The sequence below is a fragment of the Salminus brasiliensis genome, chromosome 22 (genome assembly GCF_030463535.1).
Source record: "Salminus brasiliensis chromosome 22, fSalBra1.hap2, whole genome shotgun sequence".
In the NCBI taxonomy this organism is placed as follows: domain Eukaryota; kingdom Metazoa; phylum Chordata; class Actinopteri; order Characiformes; family Bryconidae; genus Salminus; species Salminus brasiliensis.
Genome location: NC_132899.1, coordinates 1811108 through 1830175, shown reverse-complemented (window position 1 = coordinate 1830175; position 19068 = coordinate 1811108). Strand labels below are relative to the sequence as shown.

General features: G+C 41.9%; 1 protein-coding gene across 1 annotated transcript; it reads left to right on the top strand.

Moving 5' to 3' along the window:
* Positions 1-4204: 4204 nt before the first annotated feature.
* Positions 4205-15801, top strand: mmp21 (matrix metallopeptidase 21). Its single transcript, XM_072667829.1, has 7 exons — positions 4205-4348; positions 5314-6031; positions 6950-7089; positions 8327-8468; positions 12727-12984; positions 14213-14385; positions 15493-15801. Exons 1-7 carry the CDS (start codon positions 4205-4207, stop codon positions 15799-15801), a joined length of 1884 nt encoding a protein of 627 aa, XP_072523930.1.
* Positions 15802-19068: the final 3267 nt, after the last annotated feature.

Sequence of the window (19068 nt, the reverse complement as noted above, 5' to 3'; positions counted from 1 at the left end):
CTTTAACCATTTCTACTGCTCTCCTGGAGGAAGACCAGTATTCCCAACCAGCAGCAACTAGTTTTTCTAATCACTCCTTAATTAAAGTAGTGTTTATTTGGGTTTAATCTAATGTTATATAGAGTTAATTACAGGTAGACACTCTCACTGACCACTGACTTTATGTTTATTTGGGTTTAATCTAATGTTATATAGAGTTAATTACAGGTAGACACACTCACTGACCACTGACTTTATGTTTATTTGGGTTTAATCTAATGTTATATAGCGTTAATTACAGGTAGACACTCTCACTGACCACTGACTATATGTTTATTTGGGCTTATTCTAATGTTATATAGAGTTAATTACAGGTAGACGCTCTCACTGACCACTGACTTTATGTTTATTTGGGTTTATTCTAATGTTATATAGAGTTAATTACAGGTAGACACTCTGACCACTGACTTCATGTTTATTTGGGTTTGTTCTAATGTTATATAGAGTTAATTACAGGTAGACGCTCTCACTGAACTCTGACTTTATGTTTATTTGGGTTTATTCTAATGTTATATAGAGTTAATTACAGGTAGACACTCTGACCACTGACTTCATGTTTATTTGGGTTTGTTCTAATGTTATATAGAGTTAATTACAGGTAGACGCTCTCACTGACCACTGACTTTATGTTTATTTGAGTTTATTCTAATGTTATATAGAGTTAATTACAGGTAGACGCTCTCACTGACCACTGACTTTATGTTTATTTGAGTTTATTCTAATGTTATATAGAGTTAATTACAGGTAGACGCTCTCACTGACCACTGACTTTATGTTTATTTGGGTTTAATCTAATGTTATATAGAGTTAATTACAGGTAGACACACTCACTGACCACTGACTTTATGTTTATTTGGGTTTAATCTAATGTTATATAGAGTTAATTACAGGTAGACACACTCACTGACCACTGACTTTGTTTATTTGGGTTTAATCTAATGTTATATAGCGTTAATTACAGGTAGACACTCTCACTGACCACTGACTTTATGTTTATTTGGGCTTATTCTAATGTTATATAGAGTTAATTACAGGTAGACGCTCTCACTGACCACTGACTTTATGTTTATTTGGGTTTATTCTAATGTTATATAGAGTTAATTACAGGTAGACACTCTGACCACTGACTTCATGTTTATTTGGGTTTGTTCTAATGTTATATAGAGTTAATTACAGGTAGACGCTCTCACTGAACTCTGACTTTATGTTTATTTGGGTTTATTCTAATGTTATATAGAGTTAATTACAGGTAGACGCTCTCACTGACCACTGACTTTATGTTTATTTGAGTTTATTCTAATGTTATATAGAGTTAATTACAGGTAGACGCTCTCACTGACCACTGACTTTGTTTGAGTTTATTCTACTGTTATATAGAGTTAATTACAGGTAGACACTCTCACTGACCACTGACTTTATGTTTATTTGGGTTTAATCTAATGTTATATAGAGTTAATTACAGGTAGACACGCTCACTGACCACAGACTTTCTGTTTATTTGGGTTTATTCTAATGTTGTATAGAGTTAATTACAGGTAGACGCTCTTACTGACCACTGACTTTATGTCTATTTGGGTTTATTCTAATGTTATATAGAGTTAATTACAGGTAGACACTCTCACTGACCACTCACTTTATGTTTATTTGGGTTTATTCTAATGTTATATAGAGTTAATTACAGGTAGACACTCTCACTGACCACTCACTTTATGTTTATTTGGGTTTATTCTAATGTTATATAGAGTTAATTACAGGTAGACACTCTCACTGACCACAGAGTTTCTGTTTATTTGGGTTTATTCTAATGTTATATAGAGTTAATTACAGGTAGACACTCTCACTGACCACTGACTTTATGTTTATTTGGGTTTATTCTAATGTTATATAGAGTTAATTACAGGTAGACACTCTCACTGACCACTGACTTTATGTTTATTTGGGTTTATTCTAATGTTATATAGAGTTAATTACAGGTAGACACCCTCACTGACCACTGACTTTATGTTTATTTGGGTTTATTCTAATGTTATATAGAGTTAATTACAGGTAGACGCTCTCACTGACCACTGACTTTCTGTTTATTTGGGTTTATTCTAATGTTATATAGAGTTAATTACAGGTAGACGCTCTCACTGACCACTGACTTTATGTTTATATGGGTTTATTCTAATGTTATATAGAGTTAATTACAGGTAGACGCTCTCACTGACCACTGACTTTATGTTTATTTGGGTTTATTCTAATGTTATATAGAGTTAATTACAGGTAGACACTCTCACTGACCACTGACTTTATGTTTATTTGGGTTTATTCTAATGTTATATAGAGTTAATTACAGGTAGACACTCTCACTGACCACTGTCTTTATGTTTATTTGGGTTTATTCTAATGTTATATAGAGTTAATTACAGAGTTATATAGAGTTATAAACAGGTGTGCTGATTGGTCCTGCTGGATCAGGTTTGATGTTTGGGTGTTTTGGGTCTTTTCAGGGGTATTTTTAGGGTCTCCTCGCGCCAGCTGGCTTTACCTTCAGCACTAAGGTGTGAGGAGGGTGCAGGTGTGTCTGCACTCGAGTGTGAGGCGCGTGGCCTTTTAGGCAGGAGCCACCTGTCGAGATAAAAAAGGAAAGGAAAGGAAACACGCCCACGCGCGCAGTTTACCTCAGTAACACAGCCGGATCACTCCGAGCGAGCCCTGGGCAGCCTTTAGCCCGAGGTAGCGCAGCAGCCTCCACACTGCACGAAGATAAGAGCTAATACAAATAATTCATATAAACAGTAAAGAACAGATTCAAATAGAAGTTAAACGCTGTAATATTCATCAAACAATATGAGGAGATTCCAGTATCCCTCCGCCCTTTCGTCTGGTTGCTAGGCAACACAGGTAGTGACGCAGCTAGGGCTTTTATAAAATAAAAATAAAAAATACGCAAAACGATATAAAATTAATACATTAACTTATTAAATATAAACGTATTAAAATAAAGGAAAAAGTATAATTTTAGTGAAATATCCAATAAAATTCAGACATTAATACAAGGAATTGGGCTGGCATTAAAATATAATATATGAATAAACATCTTAATAAATAAGTGCATTAATAAATACATATTAATCAAAGTAATTACTTACAAGCAAAATAGCTTCAATAAAAATTCTGTCTGATATTCAATTCATCAGTCTTTGAACTTTTCCTAATTTTTAGATGTGTTGCAGAAATCAGGGCATCATTTGAGTAATATTTACTACAAACATACAATGTTTTACCTTCAATCTAAAGGTGTAATAAATGGTACATTACATTAGCATCTTATTAAAGTCCACCGGCTTCAACAGTTAAAGTTATGGTAAAGCGTTTCAGCCACAGGCCACAACCCAGTGCTCAGTAAAACCTCACATTCAGGACACCTGTAATACAGCTTCACCTGCAGAGGTTCTGACATCACTAACATCAGATATCAGCTACATGATTACTAGTGATGAGGCCAGAGTTTCAGATCTGTACAGCCGTTCTGACCGGCCTAAAACGCCACAAGCTATTTTTACTGGTAATCAAAATAATCAAGTTTTAGATTTCTGTACTGCAGCTGTTCTGTTGGGTTTACATATCTGAATTTACAATTATAGATGATCAATTATTGGACATTTTACTAATAAAAATGTAATTATAGATAAGACGGAGAGATATTCCATGTAAAGCAATGGTGAATCAGTGCTGTCCTTCAGTCAGAATGGCTTTATAAATCTGTAGGTCTGATATTATCAGTAACAAAATTATTGATATCGGATATTTTAACATTTCTACTATAAAATGTTTACTAGTAATAATATTTAATTAAAGCTATTATGATTAGTCATACTACCAGGCCCACATTATCTCAAAGTAATTGTTTATAATTTTAATAGTATGTATATATATATATATATAAAATAGTATTTTTAATAATAATTTTAGGCTTAAACTGTTTACCTTAAACTGCTTTTTTCGCGCCAAACTACGAGCACGAGTCTGTTTGAATTTTGACTTCAAAGAACTCCCACGTGACCAGGTGGTTCGGTTATAAACGGTCGCAGCTCCCAGGTAGCAGATCCACTCTGACACAGGTGTTCAGCACAGCTCTACCTCTACCTCTCTCTCTCTCTCTCTCTCTCTCTCTGTAACGATGCCGGTTCTGGCTCGGCTGATCGTGGTTCTGCTGATGGGTTCCGCTGTGGCGGAGAAACTGTTCCATCGCCGGGATCACTCGGACATCATACCGCCCTCCTCCCGCCAGGCGGCGCTCATCACCGACCCGGACACCGCGGAGGTAAATCCAAGCTGCTTCTCTGATCTTTGGGTGAAATTAGAACAGCAGCTCGAGGAGAAGGACAAAAGTACCGAGCAGCTTCTAGAACTTCTGTGGACCTTCTGTGGACCTTCTGTGGACCTTCTAAACCCGGCCAGGTTCTCATAGTCATGTTCTAGACTCGGTTCTTCTCTGTTTGGGCCTCCAGAGTGAGAGGATCTATGATGCAGCCATGGAGATTTAGGGTTCTTGGGGTGGACCACATGCAGCAGTGAGGTTACCCAACTGCACTGTGTGTCCAAAAGTTTGTGGACACCCCTTCTAATGAATGCATTTAGCAGCTTTAAGAGCTTTCTGTAGAGCAGTACTGCCAATAGATTAGGATTCTGGAGGAGATAGTAGACATGAGTCTGTTGGCCAGGCGTGGGCTAGAGGGGCATAAAGCCCCCCAGCATTGAGGAGCTGTGGAGCAGTGGAGGAACTGTGTTCTCTGGAATGATGGTGGTGGAGCTCCATCCAGTACTTTTAGATGGGATGAGTTGGGGAGATAAGTTGGGGTCATCATCCAACATACTGACCTCACTAATGCTTCACTTGTGGCTGAATACAGTCAAATCCTCACAGCAATGTTCCTCCAAAATCTGGTAGAAGGTCTTCTTCTCTGGACAGTAGAGACGGCTACTCCCAACAAAAGCAGGACCAGCTTTTGATCAAACCCTTGATTTCAGAGGAAGTGAATGAACAGGTGTCCCAATACTTTTGTCCAAATAGTGTCCATAAACATTTTGCATATATTAAGAGTCATGGTTTATCTAATCTAATGACATCTGTTTAGGATATACTTTGGTGGCTTAAAGAATAACAAAGCCTTCAAATGCTACATCAAAGGGGAATTCCTTAACGAATGGTGTTTGATTGCTCCCTATAAACGATACTGTCTAATTCCAGGTGAGCCGATTAACTGATGCTCATGTCGTTGTTTCCAGAAATTCCTCTTCAAATACGGCTTCGTTAAGGCTTTGAAGTTGGGGGAGCCTTCATCCCAAACTTCCGACATGCTTGTGGATGCTGACGTGTTCCTCGAAGACATTGACCCTTTCGTCCAGGAGGGGGTGTCATCGTCCCGTACGGGAGGTTCTGGAAGTACCTCAGAGTCGCCTGACTTTGTCGAAGCTCTCCGAGAGTTCCAGCGGGTGTCTGGTTTACCCGTCACGGGTCTGTTCGACGACGCCACCAAGGTGGCCATGAACAAACCCAGGTGTGGCGTCCCAGACAAAGAAGAGGACCTGGTTGAGACCCACTTCACTGCACAGGACCCGATCGAGACCTCAGAAGATAACGATACCGCACCCCTGACTTCAAACCGCACAGAGACGAGTGACATCACGGTTCTGAGCGGATCAGACAGCGTGACCCTGCCTCAGCCTAAACCAGGCCTGCGAAGAAAGCGCCACCTAGTGGAGCTGGTGCGTAAGAGCAGGCAGAAGCGAGGGGCCGGTGAGTGGGGCCACATGTCGTTCTCGAAGAGCGTTCTCAGGTGGCGGCTCATTGGGGAGGGGTACAGCAGCCAGCTGTCCATCGATGACCAGAGGTACATCTTCACACTGGCCTTCAGGATGTGGAGTGAAGTCTCACCTCTGGAGTTTGTCGAGGATTTGCGCTCACCGCTGGAGGAGATCGACGTCAGACTGGGCTTCGGAACAGGTGGAGTATCGCTCAGATTCATCAGCCAGAGCCCAGTGGAACCCCTTGATGCAGTAACCTTAAGGTCATGTGCTCAGGACTTCCCCGCAGAATCCCGTTCTATTGGTCAGTGCTTTCCTACGGAGGTTACACAAACCTGGGTCAGCAATGGGTTCACCTTAGAGCAGCAACATAGCGTGAATATCGAGAGGGGGCAGTATTTTGAGTACTTTTGGACTTTGGATTTCTATTGAAAAACGAAAGATGGCTTTGATATGACGGTGGTCATTTGCATATCCACAGTGGTAATTTGCATATCTTTGTCAGTAAATTAGGTCATGCTGCCATCAGCAGCCGGAGCCTGAGAAAGCACAGTCCAGCGGCTCAGTGGTTCTGGCTCATGCTTTTAGGGAGGGTCTCTTTTTGAGCCTTGGTTCCTCTCTGTGGTTCTGGCTCATGCTTTTAGGGAGGGTCTCTTTTTGAGCCTTGGTTCCTCTCTGTGGTTCTGGCTCATGCTTTTAGGGAGGGTCTCTTTTTGAGCCTTGGTTCTTCCTCATGTTTTTAGAGGTTCTGTCAAGTCTCAGTTTCTCTCAGTGGTTCTTCTTCAGGCTTTTAGAGAGGTTCTCCTTTCAGATCTTGGTTTCTCTCAAAGGTTCTGATTTTTTTGCTGCCTCAGAGAACCTCTGGAACTGATTGGTGGAATGAGATGATGGCAGTCGTTGTCTTTGAGTACCGTGGCTGTAGAACGCTGTCGCTGTAGAAATAGCATTGTGCTGCTGACTATAGCAGATGTCTGGTCTGCTTCGCTGGCAGAACAGATTACCTCTCATGGTTCTAATGATCTAATAGAACAGTCAGAGGCAGAGACTGGAATCTACTGCGCTGTACATTACAGTGTTTGTGGAGATAATGGCTTGCTTTGTTCCTCTCCTATTATAGGCCGACATCTTGGCTGCGCTCAGCGGTTTGACGGTGCTGGGAGGGAGTTCGCTCATGCGTGGTTCCTCGGTGACATCCATTTCGACGATGATGAACATTTCACAGCCCCTAACACAGGCAACGGCATCAGCTTACTCAAGGTGAGGCTCCAGATCCCACAGACCCGCGAATGAACCAGTACAGAGTAGAGGAGGATGATCTGGACTGGGAGCTACCACTATGGCTTGGCGATCACAGGTTCGAATCCCGAGCCGTGCCGCTTTTTCCATCAGCAGCCGGAGTCTGAGAGAGCACAACTGGCCGTGCTCTCTCCGGGTGGGTAGGTGGCGCTCTCTCCCATCATCAGTCCTAAGCGATGTTGGCTGGTGTCGTGACACATCCTATCCCCCCGGATACATCTTATCCCCTCAGAAGGACCATTAAGGACCCAATACGTTAGCCAGTTGATGTAGTTAGCATGCTGCTCGTCAGCCAGCAGAGCTGGTCCACCTCTTCGCCTGTATTAGCTATCATGCTACTAGTTAGCCAGTCCAGCTAAAAAAAGAAGAGGGTGAAGAACAAGCATGCCTCATGCTGGACAGAGAAGACTGGGCTATAGTCTCAGCAGATCAGTGTATATTATGGGCTGTCAGCAGGGCTGGTCCACCTCGTCGCCCGTATTAGCTATCATGCTACTGATACCCCTTTAGCCATGCCCGAGTTGCCCCCCCCACCCTTCACAGTGTTTTATCTAGTGGTAGTTATCTGCTGATCTTGCACAAGGTTAGCTCAATAGCAGATAGCAAGTGCATGTTAGCTAGCTTTACCTGTTGGTATCAGCTTTATATGCCAGTGTAGCAACAATAGTATTCTATTGCTGAACTTGCTAATAAGTTTTTAACATTTAATAAATAAAGTATGTAAATATATATAAATATAGTATAGTATATAAATAAATATATGCTTCATCCGATGCTTCATCCAGATAAAAACTTCAGTAATGATCAGTAAATATCTTTCAATAAATTCTAATCTGGCATATTTTAGGTTATGGTTTAGGTTTAGGTTTAGGTATAGGCTATGTCATGACGCCGGCACAGGCATCTATTAGCTGGTGTGGTGGAGTGTTTTGGCTGCCTAGTCGTCACCCTCCTAGTGTTGGGGGCGTTGCTAGTGGTAGAGGCAGTTCACATGAACAGGGATTGGGTAGAAAAATGAGGTAAAACTTTAAATAAATAATAAATAGTGAATAAGAACAGATACTTTATTTTACTTTATTTTAATTCTAATGTTAGTCTGACTTTTATCAGAGCATTAAAGCTTTCTGTAAGCACAGATGAATTACGCAACTTCATTAGGATTTGGGTCTGACTGTGGTGTGTGTTGTGTCTCACTCAGGTCGCTGTGCATGAAATCGGACATGTCCTGGGCCTTCCTCATATTTACCGCACAGGGTCCATCATGCAGCCCAGCTATCGGCCGCAGGACACTGGCTTTGAGCTCGACTGGCTTGACCGGAAGGCCATTCAGAACCTCTACGGTAAGCGTGTTCCCGAGTGTTCAACAGACCACAGGTTTCAGCGTCCAAGTTCTAATGTTGGAGAAACTAAACGAGTTTACGGGGTAGACGGGTAGCGCCGGTTATTCTGAGAAAGTGGAAGCTTTGAGTAAAGTGAAGGAAACCACATAGAGCTCAAAGAGGACAAACTCTAGAAGTCTGCAGTGCTCCTCCCAGTTACTCAGAACAATGCCAGGAACATGTAAAAAATAATAATACTTAGAATGTTATAATCTAATTATTATTGATAATCAGTTATTATTGATATTCTGAAATATCAGAATTTAGCCGTACCTTTATTTACCGGGACTATTGTTGCAAAAATTTGAAAGGCTTGGGGTCCCTCCCATGCGGCAGCAGCCCATTCCACCGCACCAATACCACAGGGCTGCCTGCAGACGTGCCTGACTTTAAATCGGCCCTACTAAACACAGATATCGACGGATGGCAATATATTAAAAAAAAGGCAAATATCGGGCCAATATATTGACCGACCTCTAGTAACATTTCAATTAAATTAATTTAGTGCAATTTTATTAATTTAGGCTTTTTATAACGAACGTCGTCACACAGCAGCTTTACAGAGATCCGGGTTCGAGCCTCTTTTGAGCAGCTAGTGGCGACATTGGCAAGGAAAACCTTCCTTTGGGTCGAGAAGAAGAAACCTTGAGAGGAACCAAGACTCAGAAGAGGAACCCATCCTCCTCAGGCCAACACCGGATCATAATAAAAATAATAATAAAACTAAACTGAATTTAGAGAAAAATAAAAAGGTAAATGTGGTGTCGTGCCAATAGAGATGAAGATGTTGGTGAGGATGAGGAGCAATCAGGAGGAATTAGGTTTATTAAATCAAATAATGCTTTTAAAGTATCTTCTGTTTGAGCTGAGTCAACTCCGGTCAGTTGCTGATTGGTTTAGTAATGCGGACAGTAAATCTGTCCTCAGGAAACTCTCGTGACGTTGTTGGTCATTGTCTGTCTTTATTCAAGGATAGATCTGTTGTTGGATTAGTGCTTCTGTCTCCGTATGTCCGCTGACAGCCCATAATATACACTGATCTGCTGAGACTATAGCCCAGTCTTCTCTGTCCAGCATGAGGCATGCTTGTTCTTCACCCTCTTCTTCTTTTAGCTGGACTGGCTAACATGATAGTTAATACAGGCGAAAAGGTGGACCAGCTCTGCTGGCTGACGAGCAGCATGCTAACTACATCAACTGGCTAACGTATTGGGTCCTTAATGGTCCTTCTGTAAGACGATGTGAGAGGGGGGATAGGATGAGTCACGACACCAGCCAACATCGCTTACGACTGACGATGGGAGAGAGCGCCACCTACCCACCGGGAGAGAGCACAGCCAGTTGTGCTCTCCTAGACTCCGGCTGCTGATGGCAAAAGCGACACGGCTCGGGATTCGAACCTGTGATCGCCACAGTGTTTATGTTCAGGGGGGAAATCCGTACAGCCCTGCTGATTGATAAAAGGCTGCCAATGATTGATCGTTCTGCCGCAACAGATGAAAAACACGCTGAACTAATGTGTTAATAATGTGTGCTCCAATATCAGACCCGGGTGGTATTGTTCTGCTCCCAGTGCTGATACAAAAAATCTCTTTATTTGAAAAGCAATAAGATAATAAAACCCAAAGCTAATATTATTTTTCTCCTACAGGCAGTGCTTATACCTCCCATTATGTTTTCATTTAAAGACACACCTCTGATAAGAGTTTCATCAGTTTCTCCAGATCACAGCCAACGTAATTAATGTTTGATTATGGAGTGAAATTTAAAGCCTGGAAAAAGATAGAATCTAAAGTGGCTCCCAGACCGCTATTAGAAATCTGTCCAGATGACGATTCATTAAAGATAATAATCGCTTTGCTGTGAAAAAAAAAGAAAAGAAAGAAAAGCCAGCACAAAACATCAATTACTGCCCGAGCGTGTCCCAGCGAAGCAGCTGCCGTCACATCCATCACCCCTTTAATTTGATGTGTTTGGGAGGTTCATTACCGCTAGCTGGCCCTAATGCCGCCAGTTACTCGGGTGTTGAAGCCAAACCGGAGCTGTAAAAAGCTGCTCTCTGGCTCGAGGAGCAGAGCTGCCCTGTCGTCATTTCGGCTGTAATCAAATCAGCTAATAGGGGCCGTGATCAACCCCTCAAACACCCAAAGCGGTTTCTGACACTTTCTAAGTAAGCTGTTAAATATTACAGCATGTTTGTCAGGAGCGTTTCTGGTGCTCTGAGCCAAACTCCTAGAGCAGTCACCCCTTCACACACACCTCCTACACCTACAGTGCCTCTACCACACACTGTAAATACTGGGCTAAGGCGGTGTGTTGACCAGAACCTGGCGATACGGTCCTGGCGCATCTTGATACATGTGATATACTGTGATATATTGCTTCAGCCAGAAGGTTGTTGTTGCTTGATAAGGGGTATCAAGGGGTATCGCCATAAGCGACAACTACTGCATGTCTAGACACACATACATACTAGGGCTGGGCGATATGGTAAAAATACTATATCACGATATTTATCATGATACATGTAGCTAATCACAGACTAAACACATCAGTATCAGATTCTTATAAACTACTATTCAGATCCTCTCTGTACTGAATACAGTGATTCATCTAATTAACCCAGTCTAATTACACTGTTAGTAATGAATCCTGCAGCTGATCAGTGTTTATTAAGCACTAACAGTCTCCTCCATATGATCAGAAAAGCTTATTGTGTATCACCATAACAGAATTTATCATGATACGATAAAATATCGTCATATCGTCCAGCTCTACTACGTACTGATCAGTTGACTAAATCCCCCCCAAATTTTTTTTTATCCTTTTAATTAAAAGCCCTTCATTCAGTATCCAGGCAACAGCTACCTGCACATCCGTCTCCACCCATCGCCATAGCGATTGGCCTCAATATCGCTTTTTGGCAGTAAAAACATGGTGGCCACGGCAACAACAACAGACAAAGGGGTTCTGACTTTGGTGGGTTCGGCCTTTTAGTAGCATGGTTACATAGGGGGCAGTGGTGTCTCAGCGGTTAGAGCTCCGGGCTGTTGATGAACAAGGTTGTGGGTTCGATACCCAGGTTTGGCAAGTCACTGCCACTGTTGGGCCCTTGAGCAAGGCCCTAAAGGCACCATTGGTGGCCCACCGCTCCCATGTGAAGATGCTTGTCTTGTCTTGTAGGTGTGGTTCCAGGTAGATCCCCTGTATCTCCCAGTAGTTACACCAGTGTGAGCTGTATGACAGTAATGCAGTGAACACATCAGCTGTAGTTACACTGTTATTACACAGTAATGTACAGTAGGACCCAGGACGTCAGTAACACTGAGCATCACAGGGCTGAATGTGCAGCATAGCAGCGTCATTCCATGTCGCTTCCCACACACACAGGAGGCATTCATGCTGATCTCGCTTATTTATTACTACAGGAAACGTTTCCGAGCAGTTTGTGGAGATGTGTGTTTGTGGGACGTGAGGATGTAGGGATGTGGAGTGCTGTGGCTCGGGAAATGATCCGTGAGCCTCCGGGCCGCGACCTTCAGCCAGACTGACATTTCAATGTTCACGGTCGACAAGCATAACTCTGAAAGCCCGCTGTGGAGACTCAGCCTCAAACACTTCATAACAAGTAGAGAAGCTCTGATCTTTTTGCATGTACACTGTATGGATAAAAGTATTGGGACATATGCTTATTTACTGTTTCTTATGAAATCAAGGCTATTAAAAAGAGTCGATCCTGCTTCTGTTGGAGTAACTGTCTCTACTGTCCAGAGAAGAAGACTTTCTACTAGATTTTGGAGGAGGAGCATTGCTGTGAGAGTTTGATTGCACTGAACCACAAGAGTAAGAGTTAGTGAGTCATCATCCCCAACTCATCCCATTCAAAAGTACTGGATGGAGCTCCTCCACCATCATTCCAGAGAACACAGTTCCTCCACTGCTCCACAGCTCCTCAATGCTGGGGGGCTTTACACCCCTCTAGTCCACGCCTGGCATTATTAGGCAGCATGGAGTCAATAGGGAGCCATGGAGCCATGATGTTGATCTGCTCCAGAGAGTCCTATTCTATTGGCAGTACTTCTCTACAGGGACTAGACCAGCTGTGTGTGTGCATTTGCACATCTGTGTCAGCAGCAATGGGGCCAAGCATCATTTTAAAAGACTTCACTCACCCATCTCTCTCTCTCTCTCTCTCTCTCTCTCTCTCTGTCTCTCTCAGGAGGCTGTAAGGGCCGGTTCAGCACTGTGTTTGATTGGATTAGAAAGGAGAAGACGCAGTATGGTGAAGTTGTGGTGCGTTTTAACACCTACTTCATGCGGGATGGCTGGTACTGGCTGTACGAGAACCGGAACAACAGAACCCGCTATGGAGATCCCGTTTCAGTGCAGGTTGGATGGCACGGAATCCCGTCAGCTGGAGTGGACGCTTACGTCCATGTGTGGTCGCGCAGGACGGATGAAATGTATTTCTTTAAAGGTAAGGAAGGAAGACAAATGAGGGCTTTATTAAGTTGTTCTTTGATTAATAAAGCCTAAATTAGACATTTCTAAATAATTGATTCACTCCACATTAAGATTTATTCATTATGACCTTAATTAGTTCATAATTGGAGCTCTGTTGTGTGGGAATCCCTTATATAGTGGTTGGTGTGGCGCAACCGATACCACCACCACCTACCACCGACTCCTGATCTGACCTCGTTCGACTCCTGATCTGGGTGACTGTGCTGCGCTACACCAATAAGGGTCCTTGGGCAAGACTCCTAACACTACACTGACCCAGCTCTGTAATACTCTGTAATCGCTCTGGATAAGAGCGTCTGCTAAATGCCGTAAATATTTACATTCTTAGTTGAAATAATGCACAGCAAACACTCTGTTACCACCCTGTTACGGCAAATATTGAGCATAAATGATTACCTGCTTTAAATGTTATTAGTGTGTAATTGTGAGCTCTAGATATGTTCTAGATAGTGTCGAGATTATTGCTTTATATGAGTTTGCTGAGTTTATTAATGAGTAATACATCAGGAAGTGTCCTATATTCCATCATGCTGCTCTGCCATCAGCAGCCGGAGCCTAGGAGAGCACAGTCGGCCATGCTCTCTCTGGACAGGTAGATGGCGCTCTCTCACCCTTCATCACTCCTATTGTGATGCTGGTCAGTACAGACGTCTGTTAGTGCTTAGCTCAGCTATGTTGGCAGCCTAGGAAAAGAGGTGGAGGCTGACTTCACATGTATTGGAGGAGGCGTGTGCTTGACCTCACCCTACTAGTGTCGGGGGCACAGACTGATGAGTGGGTGGGTTAATTAGCTCAGCTAAATTGGGTGAGGTGAGGTTCTACTCATCAGTAATTAGAGACTAAAAAGCTCTAAATAAGTGTTTAATGAAATAATCCACATCACAGAGTCTGCATGTTGTGTAATGAACAGTTAAGATGCTGTAAGTTCTGCTCATCACTAATTACAGACTTATTAGGGTGGTTAGAGGGTGTTAGAGGGTGTTTTTGTATGTTATCACAACTAATAATGTAATAATTAGTGATTTTCACCCAACAGAGCTTCAGTTATGTACTAATAAAGGTCATAATGAATAAATCTTAATGCAGAGTGAATAGATCCTTTAGAACTTTTACATAATAACCGCTGCAGTTGTGTAGGTGTCGTCTCGTGTTTGAGCGTACTCTTTGAACACCTGTCGCAGGTACGCAGTATTGGAAGTACGACAGTGAGAATGATCAGGTGTTTTCTCGGGACCCTGATGGACAGCGCTATCCTCGTCTTATCTCAGAGGGGTTCCCTGGAGTCCCCAGCCCCATCGACACGGCCTACTACGACAGGAGAGACGCACACATCTACTTCTTCAGAGGCTCGATGGTGAGAGCTGAGCATCTGGCTCATCTTCAGCTCTGGATCAGATTCCTGGACGAGCAGATGTGTATTTTGCGGTATATTAGAAGCCAAAGGTCTACGGGGTTGCCAGTAGTGATTACAGTCTCAGCTATAGTACACCCAATGCTTTATTATTCCATAACTACTGTACCTACAGAGCAAACGAGCTGACTTTTTAATAAGGTATGGCTTTAGTAACTTATGATGATATTAATAAAAAAATATTAATAAGTTAAAAGGCTAGCCAGGCGTATTTTGAGGACAATAATCACAGCAAATATCCCTGTGATATATTAGTGACAGTAACCAATGTCAGTGATATTATACATATGATTATTAATATTATTAGTCCATATTAAATGTATAATGTGCTTTGACTGGTTGGACTTTAATAGTTTATTTCAAAAGGAAACAAGGACGCTAATTTCCTATATAAATCATATATCATATAAACAGTCAGTGGTTCATCTCCTCCTCCAGTGACTGTATACGTCATATATATTATATATATATATATATATATATATATATATATATATATATATATATATATATATATACAGTAAGTGGTTCAGCTCCTTCCATAGTGACTGTATACGTCATATATTATATATATATATATATATATATATATATATATATATATATATATATATATATATATGCAGTCAGCAGTTCAGCTCCTCCCCAATGACTGTATACATCATATATATTATATATACACCATCAGTGGTTCAGCTCCTCCCATAGTGACTGTATACATCATATATATTATATATATGTACAGTCAGCAGTTCAGTTCCTCCTCCAGTGACTGTATACATCATATTTATTATATATATAGATGCAGTCAGCAGTTCAGCTCCTCCCCCAATGACTGATCATCATTTATAATTTTTATCATTCATCATTTATTTTAAAGGTATACAGTCAGTGGTTCAACTCCTCCCATAGTGACTATATACATCATATATAACATAATATACAGTCAGTGATTCAGCTCTTCCCCCAAATTATTGTATAGATTATAAATATCATAATTACAATTCCACACTTTTCAGAGTCAGTGTATAATATAATATTTGATTTCAGGTTTACAGGTTTGACGTCGGAGCTAAACAGCTAGCCGCCGGCTCTCCCAAGAAGATAACAGAATTGTTTCCTGCGGTTGCCACGGGTGACCACCCTGTTGCGAACTTGGACGCGGCGTACTTCTCGTACTCACACAATGCGCTCTTCCTGCTGAAGGGCACCTCCTACTGGCGGGTAGTGGGGAGCAGAGAGCGCAGGCGGAAGGCGTGGCTGCCTTACAACAGCCTTCTGCCCAGGAGAGAGGTGGACCAGCAGTGGTTCGACATCTGTGACGTCCACATGAGCTCACTGAAGACTGCCCGCAGGTGACCAGCACAGTGGATTACCCTGTCCCCCTGCACACTGAAGACCACCCCTCCGGGCTGGGTCACCACTGCTGTAGCAGTAAGACTTATATAGCAGTTGGGAAAGACTTCTAACACTGCTTCCACCTTCTATTGGAGGTTCCTCTGGATGAGAACGTCTGCTAGATATCAGTCTGTTAACACTGTCTATCCCACCGGTCAGCCATAACATTAAAACCTAATATGATGTAGGTCACCAAATCAGCTCTGACCCATCGAGGCTTGGACTACAGCGGACCTCTGAAGATGTTTTGTGGTGTCCGGCCACAGGATTAACGCAAAAGTTTTGAGGTGGAACTTCCATGATCCAGTGGGCGGTTTTGATGGTACTGACTGACTGATCCAGATCCAGATTATTTATTTAGACCATTCTGCTTCTTTGAGGTGTTGCAGAATCCAAATATAATTATGATATGATCTTAAGCAACTGTTATGGCACCCCTGGCCAAATTACATGGAAAGCCCTATAGTCCTATAGTAGGGTAGTTAGCTCAAATCCTAAGCCATGCCATGCTCCCTCAGGGTGGGTAGATGGCGCTCTCTCCCCCTTGTCACTCACACAGGCACAGACGTCCATTAGCTGGTGCGGTGGAGCTGGGAACCCAGTGGAGTGTCGGCAGCCCGTGCAGGCGGTGACTGGTGGCTTCACATGGATCAGAGGAGACGTGTGTTCAGTCCTTCCCCTCTTAGTGTGAGCAGTGCTAGTGCTAGGGGGCGCTACGAAGGAGTGGGTTAATTGGCAGAACCAAATTGGGGGAAGGGGAAGTGGTGGCTTAGTGGTTGGAGGGCTGGGTTATTGAGTAGAGGGTTGTGAGAAAAATAACGTCTTCCGTTTGTTAAAGATGATAATTAACAATTACTTTTTTATTTACTGGATTTTAAATATTACAAGAATATTTTTTGTATTTATTAAATTTGAACGGGGGTGCCCAAACTTTTGCATATGACTGCATATTTAAAGTGTTTTAAAAAGGTAACAAAAAAAAGGAGTGCAGGTATTTGTCCTCCACATTTAACCTATCTGTAGTAACACACACACACACTAGTAAACTAGGGGCAGTGAGCGCACACACACACACACACATACACACACACACACACAGTGCGGTGGGCAGCCAACTCCAGCGCCCAGGGAGCAGAGAGGGTGAAGGGCCTTGCTCAAGGGCCCAAAAGTGGCAGCTCTTGCCGTGCCCGGGTATCGAACCCACAACCCTGTGATCAACAGCCCGGAGCTCTAACCGCTGAGCCTCCACTGCCCCCTGTGGTTTGATCACTTCAACTAAACTTTATTTTTAATTTTTCAACTATTTATCGTTATGTGAATAACGTCAGTCTGTACAGGTGGAATCGGGACAAAAGCAGAGGTGTTTATTTACTGTTGGCTTTAATATGAGTGCAGCTGAAATTCAGCTGATCTTCATCTGTATGAAAACTCATTCAGCAGTTTTAATGTATTGCTGTGTGTGTGTGTGTGTGTGTGTGTGTGTGTTTTGTGTGTGTGAGAGAGAGGGGGTGTTGAAATGTATTAGAAGGCGTTCGGTTTCCCTCCAGGTTTTGCCGTTATTTGGTTATTAATAATTGTAATTATTGCAGATTTGATTGGTGTGTAAAACATCTGACAATTTCCCATCAGTTCTAATTTAGGAGAGCAGTGTACCTGTGTGTGTGTGTTTGTGTTTGTGTGTGTGTGTGTGTGTGTGTGTGTGTGTGTGTGTGTGTGTGTTGGTGTGTGATGTATATTTTTCATATTTTATTTGGAGTTTATCCCCAAAAGCTTAAATTGCTACTGTGATCAAACTGTGGTCCAGTGGAATGAGGCCCTGTCTCTATGAGCAGAGCATCGCTGGTTTGGGTAGATGCCACTTTCTCCCCACATCCCTCCAGTGCTGCTGCTGGCTCATGCCTGGTGATGCTGCATTAGCGGCAGACTGGCTGCTCCTGTGTCGGAGGAGGAGTGTGCCGGTTTACACCCTCTGATGGGGGGGGGGTACAGAGATCCAAATTGGGGAGAAATTTTATTAAAATCATATATATAATAATATGTAATAATAGAATTCATTAGATATTCATCATTATGGTAATTTTTTGGATGGGGCACTTTTTACTGTATTATGGTTATGTTGGATATACTGTCTAGTCATGGGATTTGTTAATATTTTCATGTATTTATGGGTGTGTCCTTGTACTGTACTGTATATGGATATAAATTATGCTGAATATGTTTCAATCAAATCTAAATATCTATCCAAAAATCCATCACAATATGTAATATATGATCATGCATTTTGCAAATAATCTTGATTAGGTTTTAGATGTGGATTATTATTTATTATATTGACTTATTATTCAGTAACTGCTATTAATTATTCAGTGACCAATGAATTAGCATAACAAATCTCTAAATATGGATCCTCATTCAGATCCTCAGAGTCTAAGGGCTTTAAACACTTCTGTGAGCTTTTGGCATCACATTAAAGGCTAATCTTTTCTACTCGTAGTCTGTTCATCTATCTACAGCTGGGGTGGGAAGTGGGCATCCAGTCATCATGGAGATGAAGGTCAGGGTGATGTTGGGCTTTCTGTGATTTCTGATTGATCTTTTGATTCCTTTTCTGAAGCAGAGTGAGTTACAGCTGGGTTGCAGCAGTATTATTATTATTATTATTATTAAATACAATATTATTAATATTATGTTTCATTGGTTGAACAAAATATTTACTGTAGTTAAAACTGTCTTAATAAAAGTAGATGTATATGTCTCCCTTTTGAAAATAAATAAATAAAGCTCTTAAACTATTTTGTATCCAGCTAATAATTATTTTCATTATGGAATAATTAATCATTTTAATAAATTAAATGACAATAAATGAGATTATAGCAAATATTAAAGAATACAAATAGCAATATTTACACCAAATTTACACTAAATATAAAATAAATGTGCACTGCAGAGATGAGCTGTCCCATGTGTGTGTGGGATGGGGATTAATCAACAGTCTTAACAGCCACCGTTCTGGTTGAGAGTCCGAATGGTTTGTGGGAAGAAACCCCTCCTTGTCCTCTCTGTGTTTGCCTTCAGGGAGTAAAAGCTCTTTCCTGACCACAACAGAGAGAACAGTCGGTTGCATGAATGGCTGAGGTCCTTCGAATTGGGTAATTTTTCACTTTTGGTGTTTCCTGAAATGAACACACGGTCAAAATCATGAATACAGCATCTAATATTTGGTTAAAT